This window comes from Mesoplodon densirostris, chromosome 10, assembly GCF_025265405.1.
Source record: "Mesoplodon densirostris isolate mMesDen1 chromosome 10, mMesDen1 primary haplotype, whole genome shotgun sequence".
Taxonomy (NCBI): Eukaryota; Metazoa; Chordata; class Mammalia; order Artiodactyla; family Ziphiidae; genus Mesoplodon; species Mesoplodon densirostris.
In genome coordinates this window covers 56,642,174-56,663,092 of record NC_082670.1, presented here as the reverse complement: position 1 = coordinate 56,663,092, position 20,919 = coordinate 56,642,174, and the positions used below count along the sequence as shown (strand labels likewise).

General features: G+C 49.9%; 1 protein-coding gene across 2 annotated transcripts in view; it reads left to right on the top strand.

The window, feature by feature from the left end:
* OSBPL10 (oxysterol binding protein like 10) overlaps window positions 1-20,215 on the top strand; it is a 294,376-nt gene extending 274,161 nt beyond the window's left edge. For both annotated transcript variants that reach the window (XM_060109530.1, XM_060109531.1), the window contains 5 exons: window positions 218-695; window positions 9,717-9,903; window positions 12,552-12,734; window positions 16,197-16,350; window positions 18,899-20,215. In XM_060109530.1, coding sequence (XP_059965513.1) covers window positions 218-695; window positions 9,717-9,903; window positions 12,552-12,734; window positions 16,197-16,350; window positions 18,899-18,943 — 1,047 coding nt within the window. In that variant the 3' untranslated portion in view covers window positions 18,944-20,215. The remainder of the gene's footprint in view (window positions 1-217; window positions 696-9,716; window positions 9,904-12,551; window positions 12,735-16,196; window positions 16,351-18,898) is intronic.
* Window positions 20,216-20,919: the final 704 nt, after the last annotated feature.

The following is a 20,919-nucleotide window of genomic DNA, read 5'->3' as shown; positions in this document are numbered from 1 at the left end:
AAGCTGGGTTAGCGTTGATGCCACCGCTGCAGCCGCTTCCGATTCCTTGGATGTTCTTTGCTCTGATTTGTCACGTGTGTGCAAATCAGAGGGACTGGTCCCTGGTGCCCGCCCTTAGGACCTCGCTTGACAGGGGTTGCAGCCTTGCTTTTTTCCTTTCCAGCTTTCTCCTGCACCCATAGGCCTTGCTGTCTGACTTTGTCTCCTCTGGCCACAGGTGGTGCTTCCCACGTTCATTCTCGAGAAGCGGTCCTTGCTGGAGATGTATGCAGACTTCCTGGCACACCCAGACCTGCTGCTGGCTGTCACCGCAGGGGCCACGCCACAGGACAGGGTCATCGGCTTCGTGGAATATTACCTCACCGCCTTCCACGAGGGCCGCAAGGGCACCCTGGCCAAGAAACCCTACAACCCCATCATCGGCGAGACGTTCCACTGCTCCTGGGAGGTTCCCAAGGACAGGGTCAAGCCCAAGAGGACTGCCGCCCCTTCTCCCTCCGACCATGAACACCCGATGGCCAACGACCCTTCCGAGAACTACAAAATGCGGTTCGTGGCCGAGCAGGTGTCCCACCACCCGCCCATCTCCTGCTTCTACTGTGAGTGCAAGGAGAAGAGGCTGTGCATCAACACTCACGTATGGACCAAAAGCAAGTTCATGGGCATGTCCGTGGGGGTCTCAATGATCGGGGAAGGTAAGCGAAATCGCTGGGTGGAGTTGGGCTCTGACCAAGGGACATTTGTGTACCTGATGGGCACTTGAGGTTTTGTGTGTGGAGGCCTTTGTTTTTATTTCGTTACGGAATTGGGAGTAAGTGGGCGGCTTGGAAATATGGATGGGTTTTGCTATTTGGGAACCAGGTTCTGGTCATTTCCCAAAGCGGCCGAGGTGATGGGGTAAGTGGGATGCAGCTGTTTGCCTCTGAGGCTGCCCACCTGGATCTTCACCTGCTACTCGTGTGTGAGCCGCCTTAGAGATCCTTTTCTTTCCAGCTCTGCATGAATATTAGAGTTGGCTTCAAATCTATGAAAACACATTTTTCTTCATTCTCACCAGTTTCTGGCTCACAAACAATGAAGATCATAGTGCTGCCTATTCAAAATCTGCTCATAAATAATTCCCAAGGCAAATCTCTGGAAGCTGGGCTTGCAGTTCTGAAGGGAAAACCCAGTATAATCAGACCACTCGTGGATCACACGTTTCTCTATTAGCAGATAGCTGTGAATGAAGGTTATTCATTGTATGAGGGAAACTCTCATCATCCTTGTCAAATTCAGGAACCTGTGTTTGTGGTTCTTCAACTTCTTTTGAGTCATAAATCCCCGTGAGATTCTGGCTGTAGACTCTCAGGAAAAAGAAAAATCCAGCACAGAATTTGGCTTTCAGTTTCAGGGCATACACAGCTCCTTGGAAGCCCTTTCCAAACCCCAGGAGATGAGAACACCTTTCATTGACATAGCATGCTCTTACTGAGCGCCTACTGGTTGCCAGCCACTGTCTTGGGAGCCATGGGTACTTGAATGAGCAAAACAGACAGAAGAATCTCTGTTCTCACAGAGCTCTCTCTTCTGCTGGGGAAATACAATTGTGTAGTGCTTTGGAAGTTGTTAAGTTCTATGGAAAAAAATTAAGGTGGGAAGGGACCTCGGAATAAAATAAAGGATCTAGGAATGGTGGGGAGAGAGCAGTGGGACTTTGGAATGGGTTGGGGTGGCGGCTGGGAAGACGTCACCGAGAAGGTGACAGTTGAGCAAAGACCCAGGGGGTGATGAAGGACCCAAGTAGGTGATGAAGGACAGGCTTTGTCGATACCTGGGGAGTGTGTCTTGGTGGAGAGAACAAGGCCAGAGGCAGAGGGGCCAGAGGCAGGGGCATCCCTGCATGCCGATCTGAGACTGGAAGCCTATGTGGCTGGAGCCGGGAGAAGGGAGGTGGGAGGGAGAAGATGCCGTCGGAGAGGTGACTGAGTCCGGGTCACGTGGGGCCTCGGGGGGCCACTGGCAGGGGTGTTGGCTATCCCACTAAGTGAGCTGCCAAGTCTTTGCAGGCTTTGAACAGAAGAGTATTATGATCTGACTTTTGGTTTAGCAAGATTGTTCCAGCTGCTTGTTGAAACTAGACCATAAGAGGGGGAAGGCGACGCAAGGAGACCAGTTAGGAGATTATGATAATAATCCAGGCAAAAGGCAATAGTGGCTTGAACCAGGGCAAGAATGGTGCGGAGGTAACACAGGGTGGGAATCTGGATGAATTCTGAAGTGGAGAGATCAGATGTGGGGTATGAGTGAAAGGTGATGCCAAAGCTTTTTTTTTTTTTTTTTTTTAAGATATTACATAATCATTGACGCTATTCCCTACGTTGTGCACTGCATACCCATGACTCATTTATTTTGCAACTGGAAGTATGTACCTCTTAATCTCCCTCATCTATTTCCCTTCTCCCCTCTGGCAACCACCTGTTTGTTCTGTGAATCTATGACTCTGTTTCTGTTCTGTTCTGTTTGTTCATTCATTTTAGATTCCACCTATAAGTGAAATCGTACAGCATTTGTCTTTCTCTGACTTATTTCACTTAGCATAATACCTTCTAGGTCCATCCCTGTTGTCACAAATGGCAGAATTTCATTCATTTTTATGATTGAATAATATTTCATGGTATGTTTATACCACAATTTCTTTATCCATTTGTCTGTTGATGGGCACTTAGATTGTTTCCATATCTTGGTTATTATAAATAAGGCTGCTATGAACATAGGGTTCATAGGCTGCTATGTCTCTTTTAATTAGTGTTTTCATTTTCTCTGGATAAATACCCAGAAGTGGAATTGCTGGATTGTATGGTGGATCTATTTTTAGTTTTTTGGGAACCTCCATACTGTTTTCCATAGTGGCTGCAACAATTTACATCCTACCAACAGTGTAGGAGGGTTCCCTTTTCTCCACATCCTCGCCACCGTTTGTTATCTGTGATCTTTTTGATGATGGCCATTCTGACAGGTGTGAGGTGATACATCATTGTGGTTTTGATTTGTATTTCCCCGATGATTCGTGACGTTGAGCATCTTTTCATGTGCCTCTTGGCCATCTGTATGTCTGCCTTGGAAAAATGTCTATTCAGGTCCTCTGCCTATTTTTCAATCGGGCTGTCTGGTTTTTTTTGATGTTGAGTTGTATGAGTTCTTTGTATATTTTGGATATTAACCCCTCATTGGACACATCTGGATTGGATGTGAGGTATGAGAGAAAGGTGACACCAGGCTTTTGACCTGAGCAACTAGAAGGATGGAATAGCCATTAACTAAGGTGGGGAAGACTGAAGAGGGGATTAGTTTGGAGAGAGAGCACAGGAGCCCAGTTAGGTTGTGTTGGGGTTTAGACATTTGAGAGGGGGGCTTGAGCAAACAGTGTCTCTACAGGCCAGAGTTCTGGGTGAGGTCCCAGCTGAGGTTAAAGCTTGTCATGTAGAGCCTGGAGACTTGTATGTGTTGCGTGTCTGTGTCACGTGAAGGGTCGGCCTCTGATGTTCGGGGCTCGGCGGCCCTGTTCCTTCCAGGCAGCCGGTAGGGGTTGCAGCCTTCATTCACTCTGCACAGCCCTGGACAGACTCTTAAGGCTGTGCGTGTGTGGGACACCACGTAACACCCTCTGCTGAGACCCTCAGCTGTAGCATCCCTGGAGCGGAGCTGGGATTTGCTGCCCTCACTTCTCCCTGCTGGAAAATTCTACTTAGAACTCCTCAGTGAAGAAAGCAGAAGGAAGACTCTGGAGAGAGACCGTGGAAGGCCCCTTCCTGGCCACCCCCCACCCCCATGTATTCCTGCTGTCAACAGGCCTGGAGAGGGTCAGGGGACCGTCTCTCATTCTTGTGAGGCTTTAAGTTTGTCTCAGTCCTTTCAGTAGCTACGTCCCCCTTTCTTTCATATTAATTAAATGTGAGCTCTGTAACACACAATTTTTCTGATTTTTCACACAAAATGCTTCTAAGAATCCCCAGACTTCAAAGCCAAAGGTTCTGGTTCCTGTCCTCAGGGCTCCTTTGGGGGATGGCTTATGGGGAGGGCGGGTGGGGGAGGTGGGATGCTTTTCCTTCCTCACTCCATTCCCTGCACTGATCCAGCAACTTCCATGAATTTGTTGATAGGGCACGAAGTGACATTTTTTCCCCACCTTTCATTTTTTCTTTTCTTTTCTTTTTTTTAACTTTTGGCTGCCGTGCGGCTCGCAGGATCTTAGTTTCCCAGCCAGGGATCAAACCCGCGCCCCCTGCATTGGAAGCGATGAGTCTTAACCACTGGACTGACAGGGAAGTCCCTCCAACCCTTAATTTTAAAGATTAGATGGGTCCACTTGAAATTTTGTATGTAAATACATGGACTTACGTTTTAAATGATTGCCCTAAGGCTGTGGCCTATTTGGCTATAAAATGCCATTATCAAGTGCTTCGTTATGCCTTGAATTCCCCGAGGTTGTAGCTCAGAGACCTCCCCGGAATGGTCCCTCAGCTCTGACACTGAAAGTCCCTAAGCGTGACACTGTTGAGCCAACCCCGAGATGACATCCATCCGTGGATGGAAGCAGAGGCACCTCTGCTTGGTACCCACCCTCACCGCTCATCCAGCTTCTCTTGAAACCCCTCCCCGCCAGAACTCCAGACCAGCGCCCAGTAAATGGCACAGCCTCTGAATTGGGTCTGTGAGGATGGGCAGGGACCCGTTTGCCCATGAATGCCAGCCCTGTGGGCCCTGAAGACCAGCTCCCCGGAGTTGCTTTCCGTGATTCTGTGCTTTCTTTCCAGAGTCAACGCCCTGTCGGAATATTTTGGTTCCTCAGAGTTATTTTAAATTTATCAGTTTGAAAATCTTAATGCTTGGCCTTATGTTTATTGATAAATCAATTTGTGGGATTTAAAGCAAAAATCTCCCAGCTTGAGGACTAGCTATGTCCTGGAAAGATGGATTATTCAGTGTTTTTCAGCTTCTCTCAGCAATTAGGCTAATTAAAAAGGAGCTTTCACTTGTGAGCCCGTTTGCAAGTCTAGTTTTAATATAGTCTTTTATTCATTATTAGGGACAGATTTTTGTATGCAATCTTGAAAAAAAGAGTCCTGGGAAGGCATAATTGCCGGTGATTTAATGAGTGAGCACACATTTATGGATTTTCAGAAAAGAGCCTGGGGGTGTGGTCTTGCCGGTGCTTTAAACCAGCCTTGCTCTGGGGCTCACTTTTCTGATTTCTGTGGACTTGCGGGAAGTTTCACCTTGGTTTGGAAGAGGTTTTTCTGAAGATGAGCGGGAGGAGGATGCCTCCCCACCCGCTATGTGCATCCGCCATCAGCAGATTTTGTGATTTCTTCTTTGTTCCCAAGTGGAAGTACCACTGCTAAGAATTCACCTGCCAAGAGATGGGGGTGTGATCAGGATTCCAGCGGTGTAGCAGGCTGCGTGCCCTTAGCTGAGTTTCAGTGTTGCCTTTTTTACAGCCCCGTGAGGTGTGGGTACCGTTATCCCTGCATCACGGATGAGGCAGCTGAGGGGCAGAGAACTTAAGGTCACCAGGCTGGCGAGGGACGGAGGAGTTGGCATGATCCTCTGAGATCTCATCTAGGGCTTTTAAAAAATGGTGGCATATGCTCCAGGTAAGCATGCTCTAAAGAAAATATCAGTGGTATGGTCCTACCTTACCAAGTTTATATTCATGAATGAGACCAGGAAGACTCAGCACGTGGCGCTCGTGGCTGTCGCGTGGTCCTGGCCCGCGGAGAGAGGCCACCGCAGGATGTGCAAATGGGTGGGGGTCCCCAAAGTATGGCAGGTCAAAGGCTGGAAAGGTTGACAGCAGAGGGGGACATCGTAGACATCGGGGGTGGGGCAGTGCTGTCAGGGGACATTTGGGCCCCTGGGAGGACTTTACTGCCACATAGTCCATCAACATGGAGGGTGAGGATGGGGGACAGAGAGCTGCCTTCTCTGGGCCCTTGAAGGCAGGTGACAGAGGGACCGGCAGCCTCCTCCTCAGGGTCTCAGGGCCCCTCCCGCTGCCACAGGCCCTGAGGCTATGAGGATGCAGCTGGCACTCAGGGAACCGGAGGCTTGCGAGTAGAACTGGGGCGGGGTGGGGGTGGGGAGTCTGCTGGAGCCTCCCTCTTTCCAACTTCCACTTCCCGTTTCTCTTCACTGTTGGTGTCAGACCTGTTCGGCATGAACTTACCACCCGCTTCACTCTCTTCTTAGCAGCCTAGTTCTAGGAAAGACACAAAGTACGCTTGGAAACAAAAAGTATACCAGGCCTGGCCATTCTTCTTCCAGGGTCCTGAGCACAGGCTGTAAGAAGCGACACATTGGTGTTGCATCCTCCTTGCAGACACAGGTCCACCCTTGTGCATCACAGGACGGGCCTCAGCGGTCACCTGGGGCAGCTCTGCCCCCTGAGCTGTGGGGAGGGATAAGTGACAGAGGGAGGGTGTTCCGTGGCCCAAGGCTTGGTTTTGGGGAAGATGGTGTAATTTCATTGAGAGCTCTGGCGAGTGGGGAGGTGGGGAGAAGTCAATGTGCTCTGATATTCAGTGTATTTGGTGTAGTGGAGCCATGTTGTCTGTGCATTTATGTTACATGTATTCAATTCTCTTCCTGGTTAGGGAGAGAGATTTAAATGTTGCTGCGATCTCTGCCCCCCAGTCCTGCCCACGTGATTGTGAGTGACCTGAGTCTGCTTTTTCTTGGGGGGGGGATCTTCTCTCCTGCCTGTGCCCATGTGTGAGCATCCCGCCTCCCTGGGGGAGGTCACAACTCCCAGATGCACATGGGCCCGTCACCTGGGGTTTCCACACCAGCCTCCTGTGTCTGGGGGTCAGCAGGTGTAACTTTGCTGGACTTACCTGGGGGTGAGGTTGCGGGTTCTGGACAAGCCTGGTTTGTTCCAAAAACTGTAGCTCATGGGCGATGCAAGGAGTTCTTAAGGGTAAATTGAGTGACTCCTGAGTACATCTTCATATTGACTTTGGAAACTCAGCATTCGTGATCCCTTTGTACCTTTAGTCCCCTCTCCCCAGACTCTCCTGGCGAGCTCCCCAGGGCTGAAAGGGACACACACACGTACACTGTCTCTCTGCTGGGCAGATTCTATCTCTGTTGATTGATTGATTTTTTAAAATTTATTTTAATTTTATTGAAGTGTAGCTGATTTACAGTGTTGTGTTAATTTCTGCTATACAACAAAGTGACTCAGTTATACGTATGTGTGTGTGTGTGTGCGTGTGTGTGTAGGTATACATTCTTTTCCATATTCTTTTCCATTATGGTTTATTACAGGATGTTGAATATAGTTCCCCGTGCTATACAGTAGGACCTTGTTGTTTATCCATCCTATATGTAATAGTTTGCATCTGCTAACCCCAAACTCCCTCTCCATTCCCTCCCCCTTGGCAACCACAAGTCTGTTCTCTATGTCTGTGAATCTGTTTCATAGATAAGTTCATTTGTGTCAAATTTTAGATTCCACATATAAGTGATTTCATATGGTATTTGCCTTTCTTTGTCTGACTTCACTTAGTATGATAATCTCTAGGTCTATCCATGTTGCTGCAGATGGCATTATTTCATTCTTTTTTAGTGCTGAGTAATCTAGCTCTATTGATTGAGATGCTTATCTAGCCTCAGAGAGAAGTACCGACCAGTCAAATTACTTAACCCCTCTGAGTTTCCGTTTCCACCTCCTCATTTAAAAATGATAATAATTAATGCTGTGTTGAGTAGTTGTGAAGCTCACAGAAGACACTGCATGTGAAGCCCCTGGAAGTGCTGGGTGGCCAGGAAGGGTCCCCCAGGGCACATGGAGCCCCCTCCTCGCTCCTTCCAGTGGAGGAACCAGAGGCCCAGGGAGGGGACATCACTGACACCTCCAGTCACATAGTTCCGGCCGAAGGACAGAACTGACCTTCCTGAGGCTCTTGCTGCGCTTGACCATTGCAGGCCCAGAATGGGCAGGAATAGAGCTGGGAGGGCTTTTCTACAGGGAGTGAAGCCCCAGTGCGGGGTGGGAGGCCGAGAAGGCCCCTCACACAGAGCAAACCTCAGCGAGCCAGGCGTGCTGGTTCCCAGGCCTCTGCCAGCCCAGGAGGTGCTGCCCTCAGTAGAGGGGGCCCTGTGGGTGCCCGACCGGAGAGGCCAGAGCAGGGGCTGGGTGTCAGTGGACCAGCTGTACAGCAGCCCCGGGAGATGGCGCCTGTCGGGGTAGTTCACGGCAGCCTTTGAGAACTTGTTCAAAACTGTGGCTCCTTTCCCTAGAAAAAGAGACAAGCCCATGTCATTTTGCATTGTTTCAAGAGGATCAGATCTCTCCAAGACTAGTACTTGGCTCCCAGCCTGGAGAACCTCTGATCGAGGGGTGGGTGCCCCCGGGTGGTGACAGCAGCTGTGCACTCTGCTTTGTAACTTCCTGAGAACCTTTGAGGTTGTCTCTGCTGCTCTCAGGATAAAGGTAGAGCTCCTTAACAGGCTTTTTCGAAGTTGAAAGACGAGGCCTGGCCCCTGTAGACCTGGGCAGCCTCCGTACCTATACCCACCACTTCCCTTTCTTCCCTGGGGCCCTTTTCTCAGACCCCCGTGCTCACCCGGCTCCTTCCCACCACAGGGCCTTTGCATATGCCTCCCCCTGCTTCTACTTTCCCTCCCCTCTTCCCCAACTCAACTCTTAGCCAGCTCGAGTGTCCCTTCCACCGGGAAGCCTCCCTTCCCAGCTCAGCTCCTGCTGCTGGAGGCCCCGGACACCTCCCCCTCCCACCCCATCACAGTCACAGTTTTGTGTTTGCGAGTGCTTCATGCACGCCCACCTTTCTCTTTGGCTCCTTGAGGGCAGAGAGCGGGTCTGTCTTGCTCACCATGTGTTCTCAGCATCCCTCACGCAGTAGACATGCAGCGAATAGATAAATGGCACGTGGGTGGCCGGCCTTTGCGGAGGTGGGAGGCGTGACGTCTGTTGCAGGAGCGTGTTTGGTTTCTCATCTTTGCGTCTTCTGGTCCCCAGTGATGCCCAGAGCTCAGCTTCTCTGTGCACCGGTACTGAATCGAATCTCGGAGACATAGTTTTGGGTGAAGTAGAAAAGGATAGCTTTATTGCTTTGCCAGGCAAAGGGGGACACAGTGGGCTCCTGCCCTTGAAAACTGTGTGTCCCAACTGGGGAGAATTTGATGAGTTTTATAGCAATGGTTCAAGGGTGGGGTTGCTGACAAGATTAGGGTGTGTGCAGGGTCTCCTAATCTTTTTTTTTTTTTTTTTTTGCGTCATGCGGGCCTCTCACTGCTGTGGCCTCTCCCGTTGCGGAGCACAGGCTCGGGACGCTCAGGCTCAGCGGCCATGGCTCACAGGCCCAGCCGCTCCGCGGCATGTGGGATCTTCCCGGACCGGGGCACGAACCCGTGTCCCCTGCATCGGCAGGCGACCCTCGACCACTGCGCCACCAGGGAAGCCCATGTCTCCTAATCTTGATGAGCTTCTCTGGTCCCTTTAATCTTTTGCCTCAGGTGGTTTTTTGGCTGCTCCTCCCTTGATTAGCAACTGTTGCAATCTGCCCTTTGGACCTCAGGGAAGGTCATGGAGACTACAAGAAATGGAAGACAAAAAGGCCTCGGTGCCCGGGAGCCCCTCAGGGTCCTCCTCGGTTTCACCAGCTGCGCTTTCCTCGTGTGCGAGCCTAACCGTTCCCTCCTGTCTTCCTCAGGTGTGCTGCGGCTCCTGGAGCATGGGGAGGAGTATGTGTTCACCCTGCCCAGTGCCTACGCCCGGTCCATCCTCACCATCCCTTGGGTGGAGCTCGGAGGAAAAGTCAGCATCACCTGCGCCAAGACCGGGTACTCAGCGACAGTGATCTTCCACACAAAGCCTTTCTACGGGGGGAAGGTCCACAGGTAGGAGGGACTAGGGAGACTCCGTCTCTGTGCGATCACGATGCCCCAGGTTTCTTGTCTGCATCAGAAGACTGGGTTCCAGCCGTGGGATGAGTTGAAAAATCAAGATCAAGTTAACAGATCTGTTTCAGATGACATGTCTCACTGGGCAGCGTCTTGAACCCTCCCCAGTCTGACGATGTGTGGGTGGAACATGCCCCAGAGAACAAAGGGCTTCTGGCTTTATTGTAACCTCTCGCTCCCGAGGCCCGAGGCCTGACCTGCACTGATGGAGTTGTTCTGTGAGCTCCATGCAACATCCCGAATCCTGCATCTATGAGAGCAGGACCGTTTCTCTCCTTTTGGAAGCTGGGAAGCAGTCCTAAGAAACAGAAGGAGAGGCCCGCTGTTTGAGGGGAGCATCACCTCGTTTTTATGGCTCTAATTATAAATTTCCCCCTTTGGAGCAGATCGCTGGATAATAAGCAAGCCCCCATCTTTGACCTTTTTCTTGGGAAGTTTTTCTGGATGGCGTTCACGTGGGGTGCTGGAGTGTCCTCTGGAAAGTAGGCACCTTCAGTGGCCGTTTTGGAGCCAAACATACCAGCCCCCAAGAGCTGATTATGCACGTTTCTCCCCAGTTCCGCGGCCCCTCATGCCCCAGTGGTAGCTTGAGATCCGCTGTGGGTGGGGCAGCACAGAAACTGGCAAAAGCTGTAAACCAGGCATTTTCCCTCCTGGCGAGCCCGTTGTTAAAGCGTTACCAGCACAGCACGGATACCCTTCCGCTGTGTGCCGCTGGGAGGATTCCTGATGCCGCCTGGGCTCCCGGAGGTGTTCAGGCTCAGGGAGAAAAATTCCAGACCTGGGACTGAAAACACCAAATTCATCCCAAGCTTGGCCATTAGAAAAAGAGGCCCCGGGCTTCTCCACCCCCGTTTCTGCTGTGTTACTCTGCCTACAGCGGGCTCCTGGGGAGAGGGAGGTGGGCTCTGCCTTCACCCAGAGCTGAGACCGGGAGCCCCCGGGCCGGGTGGTTGAGGCAAAGGGCCACACATCACCACCAGGGGCCCTTGTGAAGCCAGGCTGGAGGGGTTCGACCTTGTTTAGTGATCGAAAAGTTCCCCCTAGACTTTCACACTCTTTTGGTGGTTGAAATGTACACTATTAGTTGCTATTTGAGGGAGGAGAAGGGTATATATATATATGTATTTTTTAATTTTATATACATTTTTTATTGGAGTATAATTGCTTTACAATCTTGTGTTAGTTTCTGCTGTACAGTGAAGTGAATCAGCTATATGTATACATATATCCCCTCCCTCTTGGACCTCCCTCCCCCATCCCCCTCCCCCTCCCCTCCCCCATCCCCCCTCCCACCCATCTAGGCCATCGCAGCACTGCGCTGAGCTCCCTGTGCTATATAGCAGCTTCCCACTATCTATTTTACACATGTTGTAGTGTATTTATGTCAAACCTAATTTCCCAATTCATCCCACCCTCCCCTTCGCCCCCCGCATCCCATGTCCACACATCCGTTCCCTATGTCTGCCTTTCTATTCCTGCCCTACAAATAGGTTCATCTGTACCATTTTTCTAGATCCCACATATGTGCGTTAATATACGATATTTGTTCTTCTCTTTCTGACTTACTTCACTCGGTATGACAGTCTCTGGGTCCATCCACGTCTCTACAAGTGACCCAATTTCATTTCTTTTTATGGCTAATATTCATTGTATATATGTGCCACATCTTCTTTATCCATTCATCTGTCGATGGACACTTAGGTTGCTTTCATGTCCTGGCTATTGTAAATAGTGCTGCAGTGAACATTGGGGTACATGTGTCTTTTTTAATTATGGTTTTCTCAGGGTATATGCCCAGTAGTGGGATGGCTGGGTCATATGGTAGTTAGTTCTACTTTAAATGACACAATAGACCAGATAGACTTAATTGATATTTATATTTTGTTTTCACTGAGTTTTGTGATTTCCACCCCAATAATAACATCTTATAAAACCTTGGCGTTTTTATCAAAACTAAGAAATTGATGAAATTCAACTAAACAAATCACAGTATATAGTGTAAAACATGTATAATTTTCAACCGCCTATCTAATTTATTGTCAAAAATCAGTAAAACAATATTAATTGAAAAAAACTAAGAAATTGGGGGGATAAATTAGGACTTTGGGATGGACATATACACACTACTATATATAAAATAGGTAACCAACAAGGACCCTACTGTATAGCACAGGGAACTATGTTCAATACCTTGTAATAACCTATAAGGGAAAAGAATCTTAAAAAGTATATGTGTATATGTGTGTGTGTGTGTGTGTGTGTAACTGAATCACTTTGCTGTATATTTGAAACTAACACAACATTGTAAATTAACTATACTTCAACTGAAAAAAAACTAAGAAATTAACATTGCTGCATTCCTGTGAACTAATCTACAGACTTTATTCAGATCCTATCTGTTTTCCCACTGATGCTTTTTTCTGCTCAAGGATATTAGATCACATCTTAAGAGCTAGTCTTTGAGCAAAAGAGCAAAAAGCAACCGCATAAAAAAAATCTCTACATGTGAGGATGCCTTTTGAAGTCGGTCTCTGTTCTAATAATCTTGCAAAGCATGTTTATTCGATGCTTCATTAATTCAGGGTCACAGCAGAAGTGAAGCACAACCCGACCAACACCATTGTGTGCAAAGCCCACGGGGAGTGGAATGGGACCCTAGAGTTCACCTACAACAATGGGGAGACCAAGGTCATTGACACGACCATGCTGCCAGTGTACCCCAAGAAGATCCGACCCCTGGAGAAGCAGGGCCCCATGGAGTCCAGGTGGGGACCAGGCCATGTGTTCCTCTCCAAGCTTTGTTGTCCTCAGCACTTAACCCAAGGGGCAGAGAGGAAGCCCAATGCAAAGGGGCCAGGAATCGCATTCTAATTCCTTTGGAAACTTTAATTGTCCTCTGTATGTCACTTAGGTGTAGATCCTTTGTTTAGTTGCTCTGCAGTCATGGGGTGGAGTGTGAAGACAGCCCGCCCAGACTTTAATGCCTGTCCTAAAAGAGTCTGTCAACTCTGTGGGTCTGTTACTTAATTGCAAAGTTAAATACAGAGAGATGCTAGTAATCAAAGAACTGTGCAGCAAAACAATGAGATACTTTTTTTTTTCTTACCAGATTAGCAACATAATTCAAAAAAATTCAGTGCCTGCAAGGCTGTGATAAAATTAACACTCTATGCCCTGTGCTTCCGGTAGGAAGGTATGCAGGTTAGCTGTTTGGATCAGTAGCTTTAAATTTGTGAGTTCACCTCTTGTAGTCCATTTCTGGGAATCTCATCTAAGGGAAAATTCTTCAATTCACAAAAGGTTTTAAATATGAAATTTGGGTATTTAAAAAAAAAAGCTAAAAGATAAACAAAAGGAAGAAAAAGAAACCATCTAACCGTGCAACAACTGGAAAACAGTTAAGTGAATTATGGAGAATTCACTCTATCATATGAATATCCCGCAAGCCACTTAAAGTGATGTTTATGCAGGTACAGAAGCAGAATCTTCTGGAAATATGCCATTTTAATTTTTTAATCCAGGAGGTCAGCCAGCTACGGCCCATGGGCCAGATCCCATCTCTGGCTGATTTTTGTAAAATTTTACAGGAACACAGCTGCGTCCTTTTGTTTGTATCTTGTTTGCAGCTGCCCTCTGGCTACAATAGCAGTGAAACAGTTGCGACTGAGACCAAATGCCTGCAGAGCCTAAAACGTTTACTCTCTGGCCCTTTACAGAGAACGTTTGCTGGCCCCCGCTCTTATCTAAAGGCATGCTGATCTGTAGAAAGAGGATATAGGGTTAAAGTGAAATTACAGATGATTCTCTGAAAGGGTTTGCCATTACAAGAAGAGTTTGTAATGAAATTGGAAAGGTGCTTTTTATGTGGAAACAAAGCAGGGATACCAGGGTGTATAAATTATACATTATCACCGAGTTTAATAGAAAGAGGGCTGCAGTGTCCTGGAAACTTGGCTTTGTGGTAGGATTAGTCCACTCGTTCTTGTTGATCAGAGTGTAACCTTCTCTGAGTCCAAATGGAGGGCGTGAACCCAGCCCTTTGGGCTGTGACAGGAAGGAATCCCTCCCCTGGCCTCTGACGACACCTCCCCAGAATCAGGGGCCCTGTGGTTGCTGTCACAGCACCGCTTGTTTCTGGTATGGCTGTTGAGAACAAAACTATGATTCCTTTGAGCTGTTCTTCCAAGACTGTTGAGTAGGTTAGCTGCTCCTCATTAAGCCTTGCTGGGAGTGGGATGGATAGAGGATGGAGTCTGGAACCAGAGAGAGGGGCGTATCGCCTCTTCTCGTCTGGCATACGTGGACTTCACTGGAACCTGGACCTGGGCTGTTGACAAACCCAGCAGCCCACCTTGTTCCCTGAGGCGGGAATGGCCTTGAGGTGTAGCGCCTGCCACTCAGAGCACCTGAGCCCAGTCACCTGTGCCAGGCCTCACCTGAGGAGGTGAAGGAGGGCCCACCTAGTGGCCCGGCCCCCACCAGCCCCTGTGCAGGGGAACCCCTGCCCCATTAAGGGGAGAGTGAAGCTGCTCTTACGTCGGCCCACTGCTGTCAATGTGCTCGCGATGCTTAGAGCCCGGCCGGCGCAGGCATCCTGCTCGGGCTGGAGCCTTCCACGCAGCGATGCTGGCCACACCCGGCCTAGCCACCACCTGGCCCTTGGCCACCGGGACCTCCGCTTCTAGCAAAGGCTCCCCTGGGCTTCCTTTTTGCTTTTCTTGCCGACTTGCCCCCGCCCTCTCCGCCCTGAAGGCTTTTCTGCTTTTCCCTTTGTCCTGAAGTTCAGAGCCTTCCGAAGCAGAGCCCCTCCAGGGGGCTCTTGGTTGGACCCTGTGGGTGTCTGGGCAGAGCCCTTGACCTGTGGGCCGGTTCTTTGCTCACCACCCCATCTGCAGTCCCTGGCGCCCTCTACCCTCTAAATTTGGGGCCACTATTTTATGATGGGCCTTATCAGGGGAGGTCCTGCCCTGAGAGCACCCCGACCCTGGATGCCCGGGCACCCAGTCCTTCCCTCAGCGCCGGGTGTGTGTTGAGGGTTCAGGTGATGGCAAAGACTGATTTGACCCGGCACCCAGCCCTCCCTGTCTCCTTCCCCACCTTCCTTTCCTGTTTTAGGCCATCTTTTCCCCCTCTTAAGTCAGCTATCAGGGCACGGTAGAAAGAGCAAGCGCTGTGAGGCTGGTAGGACCTGGCTTTCTCCCACCTTCCAGAGGTTTCTCCTGTGTAAGTTAGGAGCCAGGGTGCCACTGTACCCTCTGCATGGTGGGGTGCTGGGCGGCGGTGGGCAGGCTGGCCTTGCAGCCAGAGCCCGGGCCGCATCGGTTCCTGGGCTCGGGTCCCACAGGAGGGCTGCTGTCCTGGATGCACTGGCCACTCCCCTGCGGGCTCCTGGCCCAGGATCTAACAGGGAGCGTCTGCTCGGCCCCAGCTGCAGGGACATCATGTCCCCAAAGCCGGGGGTGGGGGTAGGGGTGCTGGTGATCGCTGCGGAGAAGTCCGCTGGTTCCCTCGTGCAGAATCCCGACTGGTCCTGATGTGCTGAAGTGAGGAAGTGTCCCCCCTTCACCTCAGTGCTGGTCCTCCCCCTCCAGCACAGAGTGGGACTGGAGGGGGCACCCCGGCTTCCTGAGGAGGGAAGCTGCCGCCTTCTCCAGTGAACGAAGGAGTGAGTGAGTGAGTGAGTGAATGAATGAGTATGTCTAACTTTGTGTGTGGACATGGGGAGGTGACGGATCCCCCAGTGTCTGTAACTCCTAATACGGGGATCCCGGTGGGAGAGCAGCCACTGTTCACATCCATCAGCTTGCTGACCTCGGGCAGGTCACTTCACTTTATGTGGATCTGTTTTTCTCCCCTTTACAATGGGGTGATAGTATCGCATCTATATCCCTGGGGTGTTGTGTTGATGAGATGAGTTAGTCCATATGTAAAATGTTTAGGAATGTGGTGAGTGCCCCGTGGCAGGGTCTGCTGTAGATTTTGTCTGTAGGAGCAGTTTGATTGCTCCAGTCTTCCCTAGATTGGTCTTGACGCTCAGAGCCCGGAGGCGAGAGGGGATTCAGATCTGGGTGCAGGTGGGGCCCTGGGCCTGTGGAGGTGAGCTGCTCACCCCCTCCCGCCCCGCAGCCCAGCATCCTTGGCTCAGGCCCTTCCTTGCCCAGGACCGCAGGCCTCAGGCTGCTGGCCCTGCCTGACTGTTTCCTGTCCCCAATGACCCCCGCTCCCAGGAACCTCTGGCAGGAGGTGACCCGATGCTTGCGGCTGGGGGACATCGACGCCGCCACCGAGCAAAAGCGGCGGCTGGAGGAGAAGCAGCGCGCGGAGGAGCGGAAGCGGGAGAACCTCCGCACGCCCTGGCGGCCCAAGTACTTCATCCAGGAGGTGACCCTACCGGGCGTCCTGGGTGGGGAGGACGGGCTGTCCCCTATCGCGGCCGCCGGACGGGCAGGGGGCGCCTGGGAGATCTGGGCATGGTGGCCATGGCTCCCCCATCAGGGAGGTGCACCCGCCCGCTGGGAGGCACGGAGTGGGGCTGCAGCTCTGGAGGCGTCCTGCTTCACAAAGACCACAGCCCTGCTGCTCTGCCTTCAGTAGCAGATTGGTCGGGAAGCCCCTCCCAGCCCAGCTCCACACCTGGGTGGGTTGGAACCTTCTCCATGACAGCACCCTTTCAGAGCTTTGCCTCCCAGGGGCCCAATGGGGGATGGACGTGCCGGGGAGGCCCGCGGGGGTCCGCCTTCCCGCGCTGCTGATGGAAGTGGTGTTGGAAGGGGACCCCCCCACGCCCCTCATCCCCCGACTGCCCACCCGCTGGGCAAGGCGCCCTGTGCCCAGTTGTTTGTGGCACAGCCGGGCAGCATTCTGAGAACAGAATTGGAAATGACAAAGGTGTAGGAGCCACAATTTTTTTTTTTTTTTTTTGTGGTACGCAGGCCTCTCACTGTTGTGGTCTCTCCCGTTGCGGAGCACAGGCTCCGGACGCGCAGGCTCCGGATGCGCAGGCTCAGCGGCCATGGCTCACGGGCCCAGCCGCTCCACGGCATGTGGGATCTTCCCGGACCGGGGCACGAACCCGCATCCCCTGCATCGGCAGTCGGACTCTCAACCACTGTGCCACCAGGGAAGCCTGGTGCCACAATTTTTAAGGCAGGCTGGTCAGGAGCCTGGCAGCATCAATGAGAGAAACAGGCCGGTGAGGGCGGGGCAGACCCAGGGTCCATATCTAAAAGGGTGGATGCCACTGACCTCCAGGCCGTCACAGGCTGATGGCCCAGTTCTTCAGGAGAAGCCAGAAATCAGAATTTTTATGAGATCTGATATTCACCTGGTGTCAAGGAATTTTTAAAAATTTAAACGCTGAGGGCCAATTGAAATCCGTCTGGGATTTCCTTGCCTAGGCACTGCTGGTGTCTGACTTCTGCTCCTTGGAAGGATGGCTCCATGGAGCTGGAGGTCTGTGGGGAGAGTTAGTGACCTTGAGGTGGGCTTCTGGTCTGAAGCAGGAAGCAGCCACGTGTCTCCTAGAGGCGGGAACTAGGGCCGTGGGCTGAGCACAGATGTCAAGGTCAGATGCTGGTTCAGACGGGAAGTCTGCTTGGGGAGACTCTGAGTGTATCCCTGTCTGGAGGCCTTGCCCAGGGGAGGTGACTCTGTATTAGTCAGGGTTCTTCAGAGAAACAGCACAGAACCAACAGAAGATAGAAATTTAAATAGATTTATTATGAGATTGTGGAGGCTGAAAAGCCATGGGATCTGTGGTTTGCAAGGTGGAACCGCAGGAAAGCCAGTGGTAGGATTCAGTCCAAAGGCCTGAGACCCAGGGGAGCCGATAGTGTGAATCCCAGCTGAGGGCAGAAATCAGGATGAGGTGTCAACTCCACAGTGAGGCAGGAAAGAAAGGGCCGATTCCTGCTTCCTCCACCTTTTGTTCCATTCAGGCCCTGGGCAGATTGCATGATGCCCACCCTCATGGGGGTGGGATATCTACATTACTCCACCCACCAATTCAAATGCTACCCTCATCTGGAAACACCGCCCCCTCCCCTGGGCTCAGAAACAATGTTTAATCCGGGGCCAGTCAACACATAAAATTAACCATCACAGAATCCCCCAAGGATCCTTCTGCTGGATCTGGTCTCTCTGAGACAACTAGGTTGCCTGGCTTCTGTGGAAAGTTGCACTTATTAAAAAGTAAAATGACAACAACCAAAAAACATCATTTTCCTCCCATAGGTTGTAAGAAAAGCCAGTCTGTTTATAACAGGAGGCTTGAGGATATTTAAAGAATACAAATCATCCCAGCACCAGCATGATTACCATTCAGTACATCCCTCTAGCCTGGCACCAGATTGCGTACCATTTTGATTCTTGCCTTTTTCTCCCTGGTATTTGACTGGTGTCCTCTCCTGTGTGTGCTGATGTCTTTTGACTGCTGCCTTGCGTGTGCCCTTTGTTAGGCACTCCCCTCCAGGATGGTGGGTGGTAAAAATCACTGGTTTGGGCCGATTCCTCCTATTCAGGCCCTTGTCTTTTCCCTGTCTGTTTGTCCAACTACCCTCCTTTTTCTCCTGTCCCCCTGTTTCAAAGGCCTTTTTTTTTTGGCCAACTAATCTTCCTTGATGTAAACCAACAAAGCCCTCCCCTCGTTACTTTGGTCATTTTGTGGGGTTTCCTCCCAAAATGCCAGATACGAAGATCCCATGGGCTCTAAAAAGCAGCCGGGCTGAGGAGGGGTGGTGAGACCACCAGCATGGCTTGGCTGTGAGACATCAGGAGAGGCCGGCACACAGGTTGGTGGTCCTGAACAGATAGATGGTAACCAGCACTGCATGGTACTGTGTGGAACTAGCGCAGCAGGGAATACCCTTGCTTCTCCCCTTGCCTCGCCGACAGGTCTCCATGTAATGATGTGTCCTCCTCTCTCTTGCAGGGTGACGGCTGGGTATACTTCAATCCGCTTTGGAAGGCACACTAATGGGTGGAGATGCAGAGCTTTCAGAAATGGTCCTGTTTTTGTAGGAATTAAAGTGGTACAGTATCAAGGTTCTGCTGGTATTCCCTGAGACCTCTTGATAGCATTCAAGACATGGTACCTGAGAGAGAAATTACGTACTGTGAAAAATGCACCCCCAGACTCTACTATGGGATTGAATTTATTCAAGAGCCATTTGGGGCATGCGTGTGCACACACGTCTGTGTGCAAGCTCTCGGCACACTGTATGTTCACACGCATGCGCTGTGTCTGCTGGATATTATTACACATGTAAATAGTGCACTTACCAATACTGAAGTGGGTAATTATGAGCTCCTTTTTATCAATGAGGTTTGGAGTTTTCTACTTTTCACTTTGCCAAATACTTTTGCACTCACAAAGTATTCTCCAACTGACAACTCCTGTCCAAACAAGGGTGAACTGGCGTGGCCCTACTGCTGTGCATCTGGTAGGAGGTGGCTGTCATTTCAGAATTATCGCTGTGCTTCCCACTCCCCTCCCAAGTCAACGTTTGTTTGTCCATATGCAAGACAGATCAACTGCCATTTCCTGCTGGATGGGGAGCGGGCAGGAAGCTGTTAATAAAGGTTTATGCCAGAGTCTTCCAGGATGGAGCACCCCTGGGAGAGCCTAGAGCCAGGCCTACCTTGGAATATTCCTCCCATCTCCTTGCCCCAGAAGCTTTCTGATAATTTCTCACGCTCAAAGCTCTAGTCATACAATTTTCAGAAGCTGCTTCTTTCATGGTAGAAAACAAGTCATATGGAGACTGCAATACTTTTATCTTGAAAAAAGGGCTTTAGAAATGAAATACACGCATGCATATACACACATGCACCACCACAGCTTCAATCTTATATTTCGTTTGGGGAAAGATAAAAGAATATCCTGTGGATTTTTTTTAAAGTGCACCTCTTGTTTGACCCGAATTCTGCAAGGAAACCACTGTGATTAAAACATCCATAAAGCCTGCATAAGTGTTTCATGGTTTCAGTTCAATTTCAGTCTTCAGCCTTTACAAATGAGGTCAAGACATGACCAGAATATAAAGCAAGGAGAAAATGAAGTATTTGATCTTTGCTCAATGCTTAATTTATTTTTTACTGTGCCACTCTAATGAGAATATTTATACAATCCAGTAGCATGAATGCTTCTCTGTAGTAATACTAATTTTGTGCCTTTTGTCTGCTTTCTTAAGACCAATTGTTCACACTTTGTAGATATTAGACAAATATATTTCGATTAAATACTATACTTATCTGTGTGTCTGTATTTTATTTTTAGGGATTCCAAAGTTCTCTTGGAATTGGTGGCTCTGAATGAACTCAAATTTTATTGATTAGTGTTAATTTGATGTGAACAGCAGTCATATTTTCATCAAAACATCATGTATGGATATTTTGTGACAAGGTCATAAGGTCACATCTAGTGAATAGTCTTGTTTTGAGAGTCATAAGGTCACATCTAGTGAATAGTCTTGTTTTGAGAGAAGTGACTTACCAGGCAAAACCATAACGTAAGTTTGTTCCAGTCCATCGTCTTAAAACATCCGGGAGAGTAAAGTGTTTGGAACCATTTTATTTCTGAGAGGGAAAGTGGAATAGACGCTATTTTGAGAAGAAAATCCTCAGTGAGAAGACCGAAAAGTAATCACTGTGGTGTTTTTAGATTTTCCAGTCTTATACCAGAGTATAAACCATCTGGGTAGTAAAAAATGGAGAAGGGTCACTTTTTTTGGGGGGGGGTTCATCTTGCCTTTTTAAAAATTGTGAAATATCATATAAAAAAGATGTACATGAAACATAATACTGTTCCAAGAATAATTATAAACACCCATGTACCCACTGCTTAGGGAAAGAAACCTGTTTGTTCATTACCTTAAAAGCCACCTTTGTGCCCCGAGAAAATTGTGCCCCTACAAAATTCTGCTCCTGGACCTCAGAGGTAACACTGTCTTG